This window comes from Ipomoea nil, unplaced genomic scaffold, assembly GCF_001879475.1.
Source record: "Ipomoea nil cultivar Tokyo-kokei standard unplaced genomic scaffold, Asagao_1.1 scaffold3087, whole genome shotgun sequence".
NCBI classification, from domain to species: domain Eukaryota; kingdom Viridiplantae; phylum Streptophyta; class Magnoliopsida; order Solanales; family Convolvulaceae; genus Ipomoea; species Ipomoea nil.
In genome coordinates this window covers 837,274-859,266 of record NW_017619515.1, presented here as the reverse complement: position 1 = coordinate 859,266, position 21,993 = coordinate 837,274, and the positions used below count along the sequence as shown (strand labels likewise).

The window sequence follows — 21,993 nt, the reverse complement described above, 5'->3', positions numbered from 1 at the left end:
TACATAGAATGCATTGCAAAGTGGATGTAGTTAGGCATTAGTAGATGTTTAAGAGATATTGAGCTTGAACCATTTAGAATTCAACAATAGTCAAACTAGGAACTAAATGTGACTAAAAATGATTAACAAAACAATATTCTACTTTAAAACCAATTTGGCCAATACTATGCCCCTTAATTGGGCCAGCCCGCTGCACATGAAGATTAGTCTGAGAATGATACGAGCTTAAAGGTGCCTCCTACAGTTAGGACCTCCTCAGTACTCAAGACACCTAATGGTCTGGCCAAAGAAAAAAAAAAAAGATTAAGAAAACAATATTGTACTTTAAAACTTGATTAAGGTTGAACTAAGAACATCTTCATGACTTCAATGCCCCACATCCTTGTCCTAAGGGTAAGGAAAGTAGGAAACCCCTTCAAAACAACCATTAATTTGAAATACACCTCTGTTCTAGTTGGGGTCAATTTAGACAGTAAACAAGCAAGCTCAAAAAAGCTTGCAATCTAGAACTCAAGCCATTATTTTGGCAGATCTTACAAACAAACTGTCAACAACCTTCCCCATATTTGAAATGGTTTCCAATGTCGCAGGATATATGACATCTGTCTTTGGATCGTCAAAAATCACGAGGCACCCAGCACCTTGGTCGAGAGTTCCAGCAAACTTCTTATCCAAAATCATCTGAGATAACTTCTTTTCAACATGGTCAGCAGGCAACTCAATCAACTCAGCAATGTGAGCAATTTCAACCCGGGAGAAAGGCTCAATCAACCTGCAAAGATTTTGCTCCATCAAAGTGTCATAGAGGGAAGAAAGATGCCGGTGGACAATCTGATCCTCATCTAGCTGGGCCTTGAAATTTCGAAGAGCAACCTCAAAGAGCTTCAAAGAGCGTTTTGAGTGAGCATCAGCAACAGCCTTCATAGCATCAAGTTCGGGGCCTTGATATTGTAATCCCACCTTGGGTGATGATATAATGCTTGCAACATCATCAGCCTGGCTCACCATGATCTTGCAAAGCAACATGTACTTGAGGCTGTATATGGCCTGGGGATCTTCGAGGGCATTGAATGCTTCAAATGCTTCATAGAAATAGCTGTAAGCAGTTTTATAATCCTTCTCTTCTGCATGAAGGATACCACTCTGCAGATCAATAGAGCCCTGCTGACCTGGAGGCACGTATATAGCATTGGCTGCTGTTCGGGCAGCTGTCAATGCAGCCTTGGCTTTAGGAAGGTTTCTCAATGAAAAATGAAGCTTGCTCTCTAGTAAGTCAATCTCCACAAGAAGCAGCTTGTCATCCAATCTTCTCACCTCCTTGATGAGGCCAGTAAGGAGTGTCAACGCCTCAGAATACTCCTTGTTTTCCATCAAAAGAGCAGCAAGTCTTGCCTCAATTCGTTGGCGAAGGAAAGTTCTCTTCTCAGCACGGGTCCACTGCACTATATCTTTGCAAAGGGAAATCTGAAGGTCAGACGTACCTGGAATTTTTGCCACTGCATCAACAATTACTCGAACGATTTTAGCTGTCTTTGCCTTGGGGATCAAAGAAAAGAAAGGCCGCAATTGGGTCAGAAGGTTTTTAAGTTCCTCTGCCCGATTCTCTTGTCTCAGCAGGTCAGAGAGATTAGAGATTGCTTGCTCTTTGATCCTTAAAGCCTCAGAAGAAGATGCAGGGTCATTAAGGATGCGGTAAAGAATGGCAATAGCCTCAGATGGAGTTTTGGCCTCAGAAGCTTCACTGAGTGAACTTGTTGTTGCTGGGAGATGAGACATGGTCAAAGCTTTTCAATTTAAGTCCTGCAGAGTCAAGAGAATGTTAGACTCACTGAAAAGAACAGTAACACCTTTGTCAGAGCTGCTGTCTACACCAAACTAATGAAACTAGAGGCCAGCAAAGGTGGCATTGGACGAAATAAGAATATAATCATTAAATTGGAGAATAGATGTTTCTTAGAAAGCATAACTGCTCCACTATACAAGTAATGTACTGAAAGTTACACCCAAAAGAACCCTTTACCCATATTCTATATCTAGAGAAAGATGACATAAGACACATGCATGTGCATGCGCGCACACACACACAAACATATGGAATCAACCTAAGATCTTATAATAGGACATGCAGGGCATCCACTCAAATTTGTACAAAGTAACCTTTGATGCTTAATTGCTTAAAAGGATATAAAATACAGTGAAATGCCACAAACAATCCAATTAGAGAATAGCATTGAACAGTATTCAATCCAAGGTGGATCCAAGCTCAAAAGTTCAATCTAGACAACCAAATGGCATTAGATCCAATATCCCAACAAATAAAACTAAATAAATAAAAATTAAACAACGGGTTTGGAGAACGAAAATCCCATAAACTTTTCCCTAATTCCCTCTTTGTCCTGAAAATTCTAAGACGGGTTAAACTCAAGCCCCTGCTAAGACAATGTCAAAGAAGTAAATAAATTCTATTAGGCAAGGCGGTCAATATTATTGCTGATCTGATGCTTTTGAGCAACTCTTTTATTTATCTATTTCATCAAGACCAGGATGCCATTGCCAATCCAATCATCATGGCTGCACACTTTGCTTTATGTTATTATATTGTGTCCAAGTTAGTATGCCCACGAACAGATAAAGTCAGAAAATAAGATTAATGGAAACCAAAGCAGCAGGTAGACACCAAAATAAATACGAAGAAAGCAAGTTTGGCTAGCCAAACATTAAGGAACAATAGCATACACCGCTTTATCACAGAGTAGGAAACACAACACCACACTGATATCACAACACCTTATGCACATGGAACATAGAAATTCTCATATAAATTTCGAAGCTTTAAGGATCCCATTGATAGTGTTGAATGAGATTGAGTGGTCGAGTACTCTAGAGTAAAGTATACCTATGCTGAGACTAGACTACTAGAGAGCATACCACTTACTGAAACACAACTGGGAATCTCAAATCCTACAAGTTTTCTTCTCTTAAATAAATGGATTAATTACAGTATCTCGAAATTTCCAAGTATACAGCGAGATATACACACAATTCATTCCCAAAATATTAAGGAAATAGCAAAGGACATCGAAAATTCAAAATATGCAAAAGCAAAAAATTTTAACGAAAGCTAATGACAACGAGATATTGAAAAATTGGCCGCCAGAGCAGACGAACAGGGGACTTACGCGACTTGGGAACTGGATTAGGCTTCTAAACCACAAAGTATGAACACCGCGACGGTTCCTTGAGAAGCGAAGATCGGAAGAAAAGTTACTTATACGGTTCAATTTGAGATCCGAGCGAGAGAAAAGAGAGTCATACACGATCGAAGGCTAGGGTTTCACTTCCGGTATGAGACTATAGCCTATAGGGATGTCAGGACTCTTTGGGATTTATTTGAAATTATTGGAAACTTCTGGGGGTTGAAGTACAATAACCAAATCTCTGCACTAATTTATCTACTATTCATGCACAACAAGAGATGGACCAGAATAACCCAATAGGGTAGCTCAAGTGGCAAATGAGCTCTTTTTGTAGGGGTTTGATTCCCACAGTATATATTTTTGAATGAAATTCATGAAACTGTAGTATAATTAAAATGATAATTTAATATTATTAAAATAAAACTAGTGTGTATGAAAAATGAAACTAAAATCCAGAACTATGCAATAACATATCTACAAAAGTACAAATTCTTTATATAATAAAGCTATATGGTTTGGGAAATAATTAATGTTACAATTAATGCCACAACATCCTTTATTATAAAAAAAAAACATTTAAAAAATAAAATAGCTATATATTATATAATCATATAAAAATATACTTTTGAAAAATAAAATAGCTATATATTATATAATCATATAAAAAATGTGTTCAATTAGAGTTTAAATTTACACACAAAATTTGAAATTTGCTTTCCAAATGTAATTATCTTAGTTATTATTTGTATTGTGAAAATTATAATATAGATGAAATACAATTAAGAATAAATCAATGTAATTATGTAAATTATCTCTATAAGTTTATTTGAATATGCACATAATTAGAGATTATATTAACCATATACAAAATTTTAATTTTAATTTTAATTTTAATTGTAATTTTGTATTCTATAAAAATAATAAATACTTGATCAATGGAAGCTCAAAAATATTATTATATTAAATAATTTTAAAATATTTATTTTTTCTATTTTTTTTATATTTATAATACCGTAATTTTTTTTTGTGCATCGCGCGGGTGAATTACTAGTCTAATAAAAGCCAATAATGTTAGGTCCTTATAAAAAAAATGTTGGTATAATTGTATCTTAAAATGAATGGTTCATATTATTTTGATTGAACCTCATCTCAATTAGGGTTGGCATAATTGTTAAACATATACTATGAATATGTTAAAATGTATTTAAAAAAATATAATATAAAATTTAACATAAATTTTGGTCAAATAATTAGCCCGACTAAATACGTAGCATTCAAAGTTGAGCATAAAAGATTATAAATCATGAACTTTGAAAATCATTTGATTTTCTTGCATTTTAAAAAGAAAAAATTTAAAATTAACTAAATAAATATAATATATTTCGTATTATAACTTTAATATTTTTGTATTTAATTAATAATATATATGCATTTAATTAATTTAAAATTAGATGTTCAACCGGTTTAATTGGTTTAGAATTTTACTAAAAATCGGTCGAAAAATATGATTACTAAAAATCAGAGGTTACCTAAGTTCTAAACCAATTAAACTGGTTGAAACTGGAAAAATAACAAAAGAAAAATATGAAATGACAACAATACCTTTACTAAAAATATGAAAAATCATGAAAAAGACTAAAACTGTCCAAAAATTAATAGTCTAGGATGTTAAATGGCAAAAACAATAATCTAAGATTAAATTTAAAATTTTTACCAAAAACAATAGACCTCTGATGAAATTAACTATTACTTTATTGACCAAATTACTATATGGACCATAGTCCACATTAAAATTTGACGTAATTTTAATGGCATTTATTGGGCCAAGTATGTTTGGGCCTAAAGCCCAATATCAGAAGTATTTTGCGGACTTGTGACAGAACATTTGTCTTTATAAAAGTGCAATAGTTATGCTGTGCAACCGTGTGCACCATGTATGGTGGATACAATTGCAAAACGATATCGTTTTGACTAAAAATGCGTGTCCTATTTAAAAAAAAAAAAAATCAATTTCGATTCTCCTCAACAGCATTATGTTGTTCATTCATTCTGGATTCTTAGTTCATTCATTGTGGATATTTAGTTCATTCATTATGAATATTTAGTTCATTCATTATGGATTTTTAGTTATTCATTCAATGTGAATATTTAGTTCATTTATTGTGGATATTTAGTTCATTCATTCTGGATTTTTAGTTATTCATTCATTGTGGATATTTAGTTCATTCATTGTGGATATATAATTCAAATTATGCACAAAAAATGCTATTGCCGGGAATCGAACATGAATTTTATTCTTTTAAATGGGATGCGCGTTTTTAGTCAACGACGTCGTTTTTGCAACCGTGTGCACCATACAGTTACACAGCATAATTTGCGATAAAAGTGAATGAACAATTAAGAATCAAAATTAGAATTAATTGTGTACAATTCAAGAATTATAAAAATGTTAATTCTTGGTAGCCCTCGGGGCTTAAGTATGATGTCTCAACTGGATACTGCGATTCTGGGTTTGCTTCTTGACGACTCTATAGCCTATAGGTGTGTTGCGGCAATGTGTTGTCAATATAGCTAGCTAGTTGGGGTTTTCCCTCCTTTTGATTCAGAAAAATAAAAATAAAAATAAAAATGTTAATTTTTCTATATTATTTTCACCTCTTTTGCCTATAACAATTTGGACTTTAGGGTTGGGGTTCAACCTTTTAGAAGAATTTGGACTTCACGAAATAGGATTTAGAATTATCAAATTAGTTCCTTAATATTTTTGCTAATTATGTATCAACGTAATAATTATAAAAATTTAAGTAGAGATGATAATGTGGGTTAAAATCTCGAACTATCTCAAGTTGTGTCGGCTAGGTTATCCTTAACCCACATTATTTTTGTCTATTTTATATATTTATTTATTTAAGTTTACCATCTAAAAGCATCACCGTACCATCAATAATTTATAACGAGATTTTTTGTGGGGTCATGAGTGATGAGGATGAAAGAGAGAAGAGGTGACAAAAAAAATGGGATGCTCCCGCAAAAAAATGCTATTTCAATTTTTTTTTCTTCCATTCTCTCCGTCATATACTAAACTTGGATATTTGACACATGAATTTAAGTGTATATTAGAAGTGGAAATATATATACACAAGGAAGGTGAAATTTCATTTTGCCAATGAAATTTTTTGATCCATTGCTCTCTTTTTTTTTTTTTTTTTTTTTTTTTTTTTTTTTTTTTATGATACAGATTTTTTAAGTAAAATATAATAAGATTCTTCGCGTCAAAATTAATCATGTTGAAATCGAATTGAATAAGACCTTAAAATGTGACAAAAGTGTCATTCAAAGTAATTGACTAATTGTATTCTTCATACTCAAAACTCAGACCTCTATTAAATAGGAAGAGACATATATCATTTCATCTAAGTCCCATCAATTTGGATCCTTTTCTTTGGATTAATTTGTTGCCACCCAATTGTTAGGCAAGCAGATATGGGGAACCACTAATTTCGCCTGTATAAAAGCACCATTTTTGCCCAATTGGTATAGTATTTGCCAGCACAGGGCTTACTCAAAATTAAATGATACAAGAGTCTTACACAAGCATCATGTAGCTTGTAGCTCAATGATACCTCTGTGACTCTCTTAATGGATATTGATTAAGAAAGTATATATATAGACAGATACTACATTGAAATAAGGGCAGTATTAATTACTTTTTTAAAAAAAATCTTACACAAACCGAAAAATATAATAACGTTATACAGATTTTCTAAATGAATTGGCGTCCAATGAACAAAATGACTTTATTGTCATGCATGTCAAGAAGTGAATATTCAGGAGGAGAAAATAGAGTAATTTAAGAAGATATATGGCTTTTGTAAAATTTGAGAGGGATATGTAAATTTTAATCGAATGTTTTATTTTAGGGAAAATGGCACTTTTTCCCCTAAGTTATATACTTATAGTACTTTTTCCCCCTCAATTATTTATGTAAGCATATTAGCCCCCTCAATTATTTTAAAAGTGGTGGTTTTTCCACCTGATATATTAAATTGACATTTCTACCCTTAAAATAAACATTTTATTTATTTTACTTCTCCAACAAATTATTGTGTATATGTAGCAATGACCACGGTTCGATTCGAACTGAACCGGACACTATAGCAATCGAATTAAAAATTTCCGGTTATGATTCAGATCTAGAATCCAATATTTAGATTTCAATTTATTAAATTTATGAACCAAAAAAACTGGATCATGAACCGTGAACCGGCAGTTCCGGATCCGGTTCGCGATTTTGAACCGTCTTTATTTTAAATTTTATTTTATTTTTATTTTAAAATAGTTTAAATTCAACAATAAATATATTTTATTTTTTCAGTTCGGAACATGAACCGGCCATTTCGATTTGCGATTTTAATAAACTCTAAATATCGCGTTCTGGTTCTAAATTGTAATTGGAATATTTTGATTTGGTTACTATCGTATCTGTTTGGTTTGAACCAAATTATAGTAATAATTTATTGGAGAAGAAAAATAAATGAAATATTTATTTTAAATATTTATTTTAAGGGTAAATATGTCCATTTAACATTTTAGGGGAGAAAAAAACCACTTAAATAATTTAGAGGGAAAAAGTGCTATAAGTATATAACTCAGGGGAAAAAAATGTCATTTTCCCTTTATTTTATTACGAGGATACTCAAATGGTAAATATTAATTTTAAATTGAAATCATCTAAAAAACTTTGTATTAGGAAAATTATTACCCATCTAAAGGGGGTCAATATATGCACTTTATGAGAATGATTATCCCAAGAATGTTAAAAGATGATATCATTTTGTGGATTATCTTTTAAAATATGCAGTATCTAAGGACACAATCAAATCTTCATGGGTAACTGGAAAAAGTTTTTTTGTTGAATGTTGAAGGTTGGAATTTAAATTTGGAATTCAATCAAATTTCCTAAAGCTATGTTCTTTCATTCTCTGCCATCCTATTTTCTTAGGAATGAAGCTTTCCTAGACCCCCCCCCCCCCCCCCCCACAGCTATTAGAGGCATAATGCCACAAAAAAGCATATATATAGAACATTCCTATTCTCAATCCATTTTTATAATCTTTTTTTTTTATAATTTATGATATCATATATTTGATAAAATTATGTCGAGTATGATATATTTAGTACGTGTGTTCTTTTTATTTCTAATTTATAAGTATTAATGTATGATTATTTTGGGTGCAGTGTAATTATATTTGATCAAATGTGTACATCAAGTCGATCACAATTTATAATATCTTAGAAATTATATATATTTGTAATAAATTTGTTGTCCATGATTAATCATGAATGCTAGTTTTGACAACGCCATAATAGGTGTTATCTTAGATGCAAAAGGCAAAATCACTCGCCCAGGGCCCTCACACCCTGACCTCACATTGATTATGAAAAAGGTTTTTTTTTTTTTTTTTTTTTTGAAGACAATTATGAAAAAGTTAAACTAGAGTGACTCAGCGGCTTTTTAGGTGGGAGCCTAGGAGGACCAGTGCTTGGTGACCATAAGAAGCCACCCCACAAGAGGGTAAAACTCCTAGATTACACTTGTCATGACTCAATTTTGTGTCATTGTGTGCAACCCGTGAGGGGAGCGGCTTTTTAGGTGGGAGCCTAGGAGGACCAGTGCTTGGTGATCATAAGAAGCCACCCCCACAAGAGGGTGAAACTCCTAGATTACACTTGTCATGACTCAATTTTGTGTCATTGTGTGCAACCCGTGAGGGGAGCGGCTTTTTAGGTGGGAGCCTAGGAGGACCAGTGCTTGGTGATCATAAGAAGCCACCCCCACAAGAGGGTGAAACTCCTAGATTACACATGACTCGATTTTGTGTCATTCTATGCAACCCGTTAGGGGAGCGGCTTTTTAGGTGGGAGCCTAGGTAGACCAGTGCTTTGTGACCATAAGAAGCCACCCCCACAAAAGGGTGAAACTCCTAGATTACACTTGTCATGACTCGATTTTGCGTCCTTGTGTGCAACCTGTGAGGGGTAGAATTGGTATTACGTACCTTCCTCAACCAATGGACATATCTTCTTCTCCCAAGAGGTTGAATCTCCAATCTCAAGGGCTCTACAGTGACTTAATGGCTCAGCAGACAAGACCAAATGTAGAATCCCCACACGTACTGTCACCGCCGGAGTTCGAAACTTGATCTCTTCTCCTAAATACTGCCTACAGAATCATTGAGCTAAGTTCGTACGACCGTACGGCATCAAATGGACATATCACTAGCAAAACATAATGCTCGCTCGTCAATCAATCATTCGTTAGTCACTTTCAATATATGTAAGATAAAATGTTTGATCATGTACAATTTATGATCGCTCTCTTAAAATTATGTATGCTAATAATTTTGCCTACGATTAATTACGTTAGCATGTTTCTCACTAACAACATTAGAGTAGATAGTACATTATATTCCTCCACTAATGGACATATAGCTAGCAAAAAATAATGCTCTTCAATCAATCATCCGCTAATTACTTTAAAAATATCTAATGATAATGTTTGTAACTTCTCATATTTAAACCTCTATCACTTTAAGAATATGTAATATATATCATATATGTAATCATAATAATTAATGTCAATAACATCTCGTATATACAAACACTCCCGTCATTGTATATGTATAAATGACAAACATAACTAGCTACCTTCCATTAATTAATTACTCTACCCATCCATCAACCTTAATAAGCATGTTAATTATTTATCATCGTCACACAAACCTACATTCTCATAAGCTTAGGTATACATATCAATAAAGTTCATAGGTTTTGTCAAATTAAAATTCCCTAATATATTTGACGAATTAATTCTAAAAACCAACCCATCATTTTAGGAGTTGTTGAAAAGTTTTTTATTATAGATATTGTTAAGGTTATGGTCCAGGCCTTCTACCCTCGGCCTAATAGCCAAAGTTGAACTTTAAATATGAGAGGGTTACATAGTTGTAAGTCATAACATTCCCTTAATTTTTATGGCGCAAAAAGATAATACAACTATAATAATTGTTATTATTCATATCTTATTATCTCTCAATTATTATTGTTATTCTGATCTCTAGACTTAATTCCAATGTCTAATCGTAGGTACCCTGAACCAAGAATCCAACAAATTAAATATATACAAACTCATTTAAAAAAAAAAAAAAAAAGAAAAAAAAAGTGGGTTAAGAAACTCCATTCCACCATTAGAGGACTGCAATCTTCTCATTGTCTGCCTTCTTTCTTTAATCATTTTCCCCGGCCTGTTTCTAAAGCACGCTAATCATATCCTTGGAAATTTTTTATTAAAAATGAGGACAAAAAACGAACATTAAGGATATGTGTGTATATACATGTGTATGAATATTTTAAGAAATGATTAGTCTTGGGTGAGATTGTTTTATGTGTGATAAATCTCAACTATGTAAAATGAAAAATATAATATTATTGCATGGCTCAACCTATAGTACATTTTTACTAAAAATATAATCCTTGTTAATCCATAAAAAATACTTATTATCACATTTTTACTAAAAATATTACATATTTGAGATTTGTCTCACAGAGACAATCTCAGACTCTTTTTTTTTGTTTTTTTTTGTTTAAGGAAATTGTATGACACAACAAAGAAAATAAATAAGTATTTTTGGACATAATTATTTAAAATTATTATTTAAAAAATGTCATCAAAAGTCTGCCAAAATCAATTAGGTCTACAATATTTGTTAAACTTATAAACAGTGTTGTAAAAATCTCGCCTAGGCACCGATTAATCGGTGCCTAGGTGCTAGGTGCTGGCCGGCCGCCTAGCGTATCACCATAATCGGTGGTTTAAGCGGCTGACAGGCTAGGCGGTCGCCTAAGCGCCGCCTAGCTAGGCCTCCTAGGCACCGACTAGGTCGCCTAGTCGACCAATTAGCTCTTGTTTATTTTTTTAAAAAATAGGTTATTTCACTCAAAACGACATCGTTTCAAACAAAATAACTCTAAATTGTTCAAACTGTAGATATTTTTTAGGTTAATATTTAATATTTTAGTATTAACTATTAAAGTATTAAATACTTTATAAAAAATTAAAAAATTTTAAACATATTTTTAAAAAATAAAAAATATACGGGCGCCTAGGCGTCGATTAATCCCCGCCTAAGCGCCCCTCGAGCGCCTAGTGATTTTTTTAATCATGCTTATAAGTTCTTGTAACAAATTTCACGATCAGTTGAGCTGTCCCTGCAAGCAACTTAATTTTAAAGTCTTTTCAATAAGTAATGATACAAAAAAAAAAAAAAAAATCTAAATAATAACACTAATCAATTGTGATGGAGTCACAACATATTATCATCACTACCCTGGAGATGTCCTGATGCAGCTCGTTATGATACTTTACAAATGAATATGTACAATAATTGTTTTCCTAATAAATATATATAACAACACATGTCTAATCATGATTTGTCATCATCCCTAAACCCTAATGACTTCAATGAAGTGGCTATAGGGTCCATCACAAATACCTACCAATCTCACTTTTAAACTTTCTATTTTGAAGTCAAAGCATAGCATAAAACTTTTTATTTCATCACTTTTTCCCAATTAAGTGCTTGAAATGGCTCTGCTCAATGCACTGCCATCGAACATGTTGAGAAAAAGTTGGGGCAAAAGGGAGACTAAGATGTGCAGTGGCAGAGCCAAAAATGTTCAGTAAAGCGGCTAAGTTGTTTCTAAGTGGGTAAAATATGGTTCTCATACAAAAAAAAAGTTACAAATTCGATTCTTACTAACATCTTTTCGTCAAAATCTATCAGACGGTGTCTTCCTAGTTTGATTTTTTTCGTATGTGATTTGGTTTGTAGACTATTACACAAGAGTCGGAACCTATGGCACAGGATCTTCCTAGTTCAATACTTTTCCTATATGGTTTGGTTTGCGGGCTATTACAAAAGAATGTGGTTTACCTACTGCATACCTTCAAATAGTGACTTCTGGTTTTTCTAGCTCATCACTACAAAAAAGAGCAGGTATGCTAATCTTTTTGAGTACTCAAAAAAGGGTAAACATCTCTCTTACTTAATAACACGTAAACTAAACAAGAAAGGTAAGTAATTGTACTAGAAAAACTTTATGTGGATTTGATCAATATAGAATGTTGGAAATAATTAACAAAGTTTTAATTAATTATAAATAAAGAAAATTAAAAGTGTGGTTTACGGTATAGTTTAATGCATGGTCAAATTAAAGTAGGCATGTTAGGATACTAGAAAGCTAAGGGTCAGTACTCAGTATATGCACTTTATGAGAATGATTATGATGGTGTTAAAAGATGATTTAATTTTATAACATAGATTATCTCAGAGGACCAATCAAATTAAAATCCTTTTGGGTACCTGAAAAAGGTTTTTGTTGAATGTTGAAGCAAGGTTAGTAATTTGGAATTCAACCTAATTACCTAACCATGTGGCATGGATGCAATTTAGGTGGCCTGGGGTTTGGTGGAATATTACCTTAAAAAATATGGAATTATTAAGAATTTCATGCTTTTTGAAAGATATAGGTCTTGTTTGGTAAATAGTTGTTAGCTGTTAGCAGATTGGGTTAATTAAAGGGTATAACTTTTAGTTGATAATATTAGTTGATTGTAAAAAGATGTTTGGTAAATTAGCTGTTAGTTGATATGTGTTTGGTATAATTTCTTTTCTTAAAAAGTCAATTGAAAAAGTTGCTTTGAGTAGTTTTTTAAATTTTAGCATTTTGGAGTACAAAAAGTTAATTGACCAAATACTTATATTGATTTTTAAACCAAGTCAAATAACTAATAGTGGTCAAATAAGTTAAAATTGACCTATATGCTAATTATTTTACCAAACAGGACCATATTCAAACTGTGTATAATTAAAATATGATATATGTTTAAATAGTTTCACAGCACAATAGAACTTTGGGGTTGAGCGAGGCATAGTTTTAGGTTAATTAAGGTGTTGCATGCTACATTTTTTTAAGACCGTAAAAGCTTGTTATATATATATCACTTGAGAGTTCACCAAGACCTCTTATATTTTGAGAGATGGAAGCAAATGTGTGGATTTTCTTATTCATCTTAGATATAATGGTGATTGAGGGACTTCTATGCTACACTGCCGTTCTTAAAATAAAATAAAAGAATTGCGATTTTTCAAATGTATTCAAAAGAAAAAAAAAATTGTGATATTTAATACTCCGTATATATTAACATGTTTGACTGATAATTATCTTTTAAGATTTAATGTCACTCAATAGCAATAACATACACACACTTCTATGTTAACGATTATACTTGATACAATGATACCATCATGACATGTATATGATATTTCCTTGTAATGTCTGATAACATGAAGTAAGCACTGTAATATTTTAACACAAAATTACTTTAATAATCTAATATTAAATAATGGAAAAATAGACGACATGTATATGATATTTCCTTGTAATGTCTGATAACATGAAGTAAGCACTGTAATATTTTAACACAAAATTACTTTAATAATCTAATATTAAATAATGGAAAAATAGACTTTTTCCCCCTGAGTTATATATCTATAGTATTTTTTTCCCCTAAATTATTGAAGTGGCTGTTTTTCCCCTTGAAATGTTAAATGGACATATTTACCCTTAAACTAAATATTTAATTTATTTTTTTTCCAACAAATTATGACCATAATTTGGTTCAAACTAAACAAACACTATAGCAACCAAACCGAAATATTCCAATTACAATTTAGAATCGAAATTCGATATTTAGAGTTTATTAAAATCGTGAACTGAAACGGACGGTTCATGTTCCGAACTGAAAAAATAAAATACATTTATTGTTGAATTTAGACTATTTTAAAATAAAAAATAAAATTTTAAAATAAAGACGGTTCAAAATCGCGAATCAGATCCGGAACCGCCGGTTCACGGTTCAAGATTCAATTTTTTTGATACATAATTTTAATAAATTGACATTTAAATATTGAGTTCTAGATCTGAATTATAACCGTAAACTATTAATTTGATTGCTTTAGTATCCGGTTCAATTCAAACCGAACTGTGGTCATCCCTACGTATACGCAATAATTTGTTGGAGTAATAAAATAAATATTTACTTTAAGGGTATAAATGTCAATTTAATATATTAGGGGAAAAATGCACCATTTTTAGAATAATTGAGAGGGCTATTGTGCTTACTTAAATAATTGAGGGGGAAAAAGTACTATAAGTATATAATTCAGGGGTAAAAAGTGTCATTTTCCCTTAAATAATTTGAGTTAAACATCCCTAAACCTATGCTATTTTGTTAGGATGAAGCTTTTCAGATAGCTCTAATAGAGGCCTAGTGCCACAAAAAGTATAGAGCATTATATTCCTATTCTCAATCCAATTATTTTCTTTTTGAAAATTCTTACAACATATATATATATATATATATATATATATATATATATATTCTCATGCGGACAGCGTGCCACTTTTACACTTTACTTCTTTCTTATCAGGACGCACATTTAAAAAAAAAAAATTCATTGATTTGAGCCGTTGATCTAGATTTGACCAACGGCTCAGATCTCACCGCATGTTTGCACCTAGGATCTTCTTCGTACCAGATCTCATCCCTATGTCTACATGCTTATGATCTCATTACAACACACCCCAAGAGAAAACTAAGATCTAAGAACCAATCTTAATCTTACATCTGTAAAAATCAAACGGATCATCAGATCAAATTTAGAAAAAAAAAATGGTGACATTTTCGTAACTATCGTCAATTTCACTTTGCAAACTTTAACACTTAAATATGCAATTTGTTACAATTAAATTTGCAAACTGGATAAATTTTAAAAAAATTAATGAAAAAACTAAATTTTAAATCTAAACCGTAAATACTAGACTCTAAGCACACAAATTTTGAATCCCTAAACCAAATTAAAGATGCCTAATAAACATCAAGAAAATCAATAAATATTTTTGAGTTATCACAACTTAAGATACCTAATAATTAACATGACAAACACATTAATTCCCACCAAAAAAGTTTTCATTTCAAGAGGTATTGAGAAGTTGTTTGATAATTTACATACATACATATAAACATACAAATATATATAAATACAAGATTTAAAGTTCAACTCCTATAAAAAAATTGTTTATTAATCTTTCTATATATATAAAGAAAAAAAAAAAAGTGGGTCTAAGCTCTGCTCCACCATGAGAGGTCTGCAATCGTCTCATTGCTTGCCTTCTTTCTGTAATCATTTTCCCCAGGCCTGCATGCACTCATATATACTTATCCATGATGTCACACTTAATAATAATAATAATATATATATATATATATATATATATGTATATATATATATATATATATATATATATATATATATATATATATATAATATGACAACTATTAGTGCACCATCATATCATTAGTCCACCATTTATCTCTACTCAATGTTGATTAGGAAATTTATCAAGTATTGGATTTGACAGTTATGCATGTTGTTAAGTTTCCATATTCAACTTAACATTATAATGTCCATTTAATTAAAACTATATTAACCATATTCTAATCATCACCTTTGACTCAACCACAAAAAGAAGACAAAATTATTAATAGAAAAAACTTCAATATATTTAGGATATATATATTGCATACTGAATTAGTATTTGCACGGTGAAACTTATCCAATCCATTCGAGTCTCAGTTAGGTCTCAATATCTACTCATCAATATTCACCTTGCATGGATTGGGTATTTTTAGATGATAGTGAGTGACGTCCAAATTCGGTGGTGCATGGTTGAGTTTTGAAAAAGTCTATCCACTATAAATCGAGGTGAGTAAAAAAAAAAAAATATAAGGGTGTTGGATGTAACCATCCCTAATTCATTGTCATCTCTACATTCACGAGTAACTCTCCTAACATTGTTGCATAAAGTTTGAATTCTTGATTGTATGGTTATGAATTAAAATAGATAATTTATAACATAATATATTAATATGATGTATTATTTAAGGAGTATTTAAGAAAAGTATTATTAAAATTTGATTTTACAAAGTTTGATGTGGAGAAAGTGAGTTTTGTTTGAGTATAAAGGGGATTGAACATTTATACAGCAAATTAATTGTTAGAACAATTAAAAATGGGAATGGATCATGGTTCACATTACAACGTAAATTGTTATAACATAACATAATAAGTAGAGATTAGATAATTTTCAAAAAAAAAAAAGTAGAGATTAGATATATCAATGGAGTGGGGTTGGCAGGGGGTACCGTCTTTGCCCTCGACTCTCTCCCACATTTCTAGTCCCCGTTCTTATCCCTGTCGGGGAAAGAAAAAATCTCTTCACCCCCATCTCATGGAGATTATCCGGAGACCGGGAATCCGATTATAACTTATAAAAAAATTAAAAATTTTAAAAAATATTTAAATAACTCACATATATTCATCTTCAACTTAAAGTACTATTAAATATTTTTCAGTTAAACATGTTAACAAAAGATGCATTTTATAAGTATGACATACAATGCTAATAATGCTTTTAAAATTATATGTGTCTGTGTGTGCGCGCGCGTGTGTGCGTGTTCCTGGCCCCATCAGGGTACGGACTTGAGTTCCCGTAAGGTACATGTATAATAATAAGCCATGGGAACTTACAATTTAAAATGGATCATGATCCACATACAAGTCCATTTTTAGTATACTAAATATTCATTTCTAGTGTACTAAAAGTTCATTTTTTTATGTATTACAAATTTATTTTTAGTATACTACATAAAAAAAATTTACCTTTAGTTTATTAATAAAAATAAACTTTCAATAATCTAAATATGAACATTTATCAATAATTCACATTGCAATTTGGACCATGGTCCAAAATATAATTTGTTGCTAAAAAATCTACAACAAAATTAGTATGACGAAAAATATTTGGATTTCTGGTTTAACGTCACGAGTATTATACAAATTTTTAGTAAAGTCCTAAACCAATTAGTAATCGTGTTTTTCGATTGGGTCAGTTCCCATGCCTCTTGGAACGAATATAAATTAGTCGGGTGGATCCTAACTATAAACAATAAAATGGACGAAGAAAGACCTGAAACAAGTCGTGATTTATACCAAAAAAGAAATCAAAAACCAAAAACCACTTGAGTCAAAATCTCTATGCAGGACTGAACTGAAGAATCTTATAAATGTACATGAAATGAAATAAAATCCAACACCCAGTAGTCCAGCACCCCGCGCCAACACCCCCCCCCCCCCCCCCCCACCGCTCACCACCTGCAATAACTTCTGCACTGCATCCTCCCAGTGATATCAGAAGCAGAACATATATCTCTCTGCCTCTGCTTCTCTCTCTCATGCAAACAACCCTTTCTGCTCATTCTCTTGGTTTCTGTTAAATTAAAGGCAGCCATGGAAGAAACAGAAGCCCACACCACAAACACAAAATGCACTTCCAAGCCTGCTGAGAGCTTCAGAGGGAGGAGTGTTGTGAACCTTCAATCCTCAAATACAGCTTACCATTACCAGTCTTACCCACCCCTCCTCCCTCTCCCCCCCACCCCCTCTCTCCCTGCCCTTCAAAATCAGAGCTTTAGGCCAAAACCCCATTTCAAGAAACCTCCATTGGAGTGGAACTCTCCCCCTCTTGCCACCTCATCTTCTGCTTCCGAGCCTCAAGATATCTCATCTTCTGCTGCTGCAGGTATGTCTCTTAATCCCCTTCCTTCTCTTGTTTCAAAGATTTGGCCTTTTGGGGCAACCCAAGGATTCTCGGGTTATTAACTTGGTAACCACAAGTTCGACTATAAGCTTATTAGTCTTCTTAATTTAAGTCGGTTCATAAGGTGGGACGGGATTTAGTCCGTGCACACTTTCGAATACTGAATGTGATATCTCACCCAAAAAAAAGATTTGGCCTTTATGGTATTGTGTTTGTGTATCTTCTGATTGCATGTGTGTGTTCTGCAGAGTATAAAATTGTCAGATTGTAGAAAACTCTCTTGGAGTTATTTAGATTGATGATGAGAAAGAAATCAAATTTCCTGTAGTAAATAGGAGACCTGGACCTAATCTGGAAGTTGTAAACAGTATTGCTCAGACAACATCTTTTAAGGTGGAACAGTTTAGTTTTTTTTTTTTTTTTTTTTTTGGGTTTTATCCTTAATACACTAATTTCCAGTGTTTTTTGAGAGTGTCAATAGTTTCTTCCTAGGATGACATAATTACTGGTCTTGGTAAATTTAATTTGCAAGGGTTTTGATGAACATTATATCAAAGAAAGAATTCTGGGTGTTTGATCACCACTACAATTAATAAAAGAATAGTTTCACTCTCGTGGAGGTGAACCACTTAAATCTTGTCTTTTTTAGTTTTTGCCATTGTTATTGTTTATTATTCTCGTTAATCTTTAACAGAATTGATATGGAAGTTGGCAGTTAAAGAGTGTGTGTGTGTGTGTTTTGATCCAATAACTAAGCAGATAGAGTGGTGATATGATAACAGGAGAAACTGTGAAGAAAGATGTTAGGAGGGTTAGGGCAAGAAGACCAGATTCAGGTGGAGTGGAAGGGCAAACTATCTCGCTTTTTGCCAATCATTTTCTTGTTAAGTTCAATCCCTTGCAGAAAATCTTCCATTACGATGTCGAGATTTCCCCGAATCCATCCAAGGAAGTTGCGAGAATGATCAAACGAGAGATAGTGCAGGTCCACTCTGCAGCGGTTTCTGGTGTTCAGCCGGTTTATGATGGTAGGAGGACTATATACAGCCCAGCCGAATTCGAGAACGATAGGATTGAGCTCTACATTAGTCTTCCAATCCCGAGTGGCAAGTCCCCGTTGCGAGATGGGGAGGGAAAGGAGCAGTGTAATAAGCTTTTCAGGGTTAACATCAGGCTCGTTTCCAAGTTTGACGGGAAGGAGCTTAGTAGCTATTTGAGCAAGGAAGGAGACGATTGGAATCCGATTCCTCAAGAATATCTCCACGCTTTAGACGTTGTCTTGCGGGAAAGCCCAACCGAGAAGTGTTTGGCAGCGGGGCGATCGTTTTACTCGTGCTCGATGGGAGGAGGGGGAAAAGAGATTGGCGGTGGAGCTGTGGCCCTCACGGGGTTCTTTCAGAGCCTTAGACCAACCCAGCAAGGCCTCGCTCTCAACGTCGATTTCTCGGTCACAGCTTTCCACGAGAGCATTGGCGTGATTTCCTACTTGGAGAAGCGCCTTCGCTTTCTGCACGATCTTTCACAGAGGAAGACGAGAGTGTTAACGAGCGAAGAGAAGAAAGAAGTGGAGAAGGCCTTAAAGAACATTAGAGTATTTGTTTGCCACCGAGAAACTGTCCAGAGATACCGTGTTTACAGCTTAACTGAAGATGCCACCGAGAGTCTCTGCTTTCCAGATCGGGATGGCAAAAAGCTAAGATTAGTGAACTATTTCAAGGATCACTATAACTACGATATACAGTTTAGGAACTTGCCTTGCTTACAGATAAGTAGGAGCAAACCGTGTTACCTTCCAATGGAACTTTGTGTAATTTGTGAAGGACAGAAGTTTCTCGGGAAACTTTCCGATGATCAAACTGCTCAAATCCTTAAAATGGGCTGTCAAAGGCCGAGAGAACGAAAAGCTATAATCGATGGCGTCGTGGCAGGACCAGTCGGGCCAACGAGGTAAATCTAATCTGTTGCTTTTCTCAACAATTAGGCCTATCCTTTGTGTCTTTTTTTTTTGTCAGACCACGAGGTGTCCTGAGCAGGCCTTAACTGTAAGAGGCACCTTTTAAGCCCATACCATATCCAGACTAATCCCGTTTGCACCGGGCCGGCCCAATTAAGGGGCAAAGTGCTGGCCAGATTGGTTTTTCCATACGAGAGGGGTGTGTCAGAGTTTTAACACTACATGTTTGTTTATTAACAGTGGCAATCAGGAAACCGAGTTTAAACTCGAGATTTCAAGAAAGATGACTCAACTATATGGGAGAATTCTGCAACCTCCCAAGCTTAAACTCGGGGACGGCGGTCAGGTTAGACATCTGACCCCTTCGCGCCACGATCGACAGTGGAACCTTCTCGACAGTCACGTCTTTGAAGGCACTCGAGTTGATCGTTGGGCGCTGATAAGTTTCGGTGGCACCTATGATCAGAGGTCCAGCATACCCAAGTTCATAAACCAGTTATCTCAGAGGTGCGAGAAATTGGGCATCTTCCTTAACAAAAACACGGTAGTTAGCCCGAGGTTCGAGCCAATGCACGTGCTCAACAGTGTGAAACACCTCGAATCTGAGCTGAAGAAGATCCATCGAGCTGCGGTGAACGATCTCCAGCTTCTGATTTGCGTTATGGAAAGAAAACACAGAGGGTATGCTGATTTGAAACGAATTGCTGAGACGAGTATCGGTGTGATAAGCCAGTGCTGTCTGTACCCGAACCTGAGCAAACCGAACTCGCAGTTTCTGGCAAATTTAGCTCTCAAGATCAATGCCAAAGTCGGGGGATGCACCGTTGCTCTCTACAACTCATTCCCGTCTCAAATCCCGAGGCTTTTCCAGCACGATGATCCCGTGATTTTCATGGGAGCTGATGTTACTCATCCACACCCGTTAGACGATTTTAGCCCCTCGATAGCTGCAGTTGTTGGGAGCTTGGATTGGCCAACAGCCAGCAAATACGTCTCGAGAATGAGGTCCCAAACGCACCGCCAGGAGATAATTCAAGACCTGGCTGCAATGGTAGGGGAAATTCTTGACGATTTCCACGAGGAGCTCTCGAAACTCCCCAAGAGAATCATCTTCTTCAGAGATGGGGTTAGCGAAACGCAATTCTCCAAAGTCCTGCAAGAAGAGCTGCAAGCAATCCACGGGGCTTGCTCTCGGTTTCCAGGCTACAATCCTCCCATTACTTTCACAGTTGTGCAGAAAAGGCACCACACGAGACTGTTCCCCAACGAGACGAGAGCTAGGAACCAATTCTGCAGCGAAAACATTCCCCCGGGCACCGTTGTGGACACTGTGATCACTCACCCGAGGGAGTTCGACTTCTATCTTTGCAGCCACTGGGGCATCAAGGGCACGAGCAGGCCTATCCACTACCACGTCCTGTGGGACGAGAACCATTTCACTTCCGACGAGCTGCAGAAACTGGTGTACAATCTCTGCTACACCTTTGTGAGGTGCACAAAGCCTATTTCTTTAGTGCCTCCCGCCCACTACGCCCACCTCGCTGCATACAGAGGCAGACTCTATCTCGAGCGGGCTGATTCGAACGCTGCCACCAGAAGTTCGTCTACAATCTCTCGGCCTAATCCTCCCACGACAACGCCACTGCCTAAACTCACCGAGAATATCAAGAACCTCATGTTTTACTGCTAGAATTCTTGCAGCTGCACATATTCATCTAGCCTGATTATAGTTTCACCAGCCTGAAAGGTCACATTTTGATTGTGCCCGCACAGGTAGCTCAGTTAGTTCTTTGGTGGCAGATTATGAGCCCTGAGAGTTTCATGGGTTGGCTCATTGTGGGCACCATGCATTGGTCCTCCTACTTAATGGGCTGCTGAGTCACTGTAATTTATCTTTCTATAATTTTATTGGGTCGGAGTGTGGGGCCCTTGGGGCGAGGATTTCGCCTTATGTGGGCAAGGTCACATTTTGGTTGTGAACTATGCATCTTTTCACCATTTCTTGTAAGTCTCAGTCTGTATAATAATACACTGCTCTCATGCAATAAAGTGTTACAGTTT

General features: G+C 34.5%; 2 protein-coding genes across 5 annotated transcripts; one reads left to right on the top strand and one right to left on the bottom strand.

Moving 5' to 3' along the window:
• Positions 1–9: 9 nt before the first annotated feature.
• LOC109166336 (26S proteasome non-ATPase regulatory subunit 11 homolog) lies at positions 10–3,365 on the bottom strand. 4 transcript variants are annotated; one of them, XR_002051639.1, is made up of 4 exons: positions 3,180–3,365; positions 504–1,800; positions 317–465; positions 10–134 (listed from the first exon to the last, which is right to left on the bottom strand). XR_002051639.1 is itself a non-coding variant. In XM_019315297.1 (3 exons), the coding sequence occupies exon 2, from the start codon at positions 1,774–1,776 to the stop codon at positions 511–513; it is 1,266 nt and encodes a 421-aa protein (XP_019170842.1). In that variant the 5' UTR covers positions 1,777–1,800; positions 3,180–3,365; the 3' UTR covers positions 307–465; positions 504–510. The 4 variants fall into 4 exon arrangements, 2 of the variants coding, with proteins under 2 accessions (XP_019170842.1, XP_019170841.1); XR_002051638.1 differs by having other exon boundaries at positions 10–133; positions 316–1,800; XM_019315297.1 differs by lacking the exon at positions 10–134 and having other exon boundaries at positions 307–465.
• Positions 3,366–17,460: 14,095 nt separating this feature from the next.
• LOC109166335 (protein argonaute 7-like) lies at positions 17,461–21,993 on the top strand. The gene is made up of 3 exons (XM_019315295.1): positions 17,461–17,960; positions 18,761–19,925; positions 20,173–21,993. Exons 1-3 carry the CDS (start codon positions 17,669–17,671, stop codon positions 21,620–21,622), a joined length of 2,907 nt encoding a protein of 968 aa, XP_019170840.1. The 5' UTR covers positions 17,461–17,668; the 3' UTR covers positions 21,623–21,993.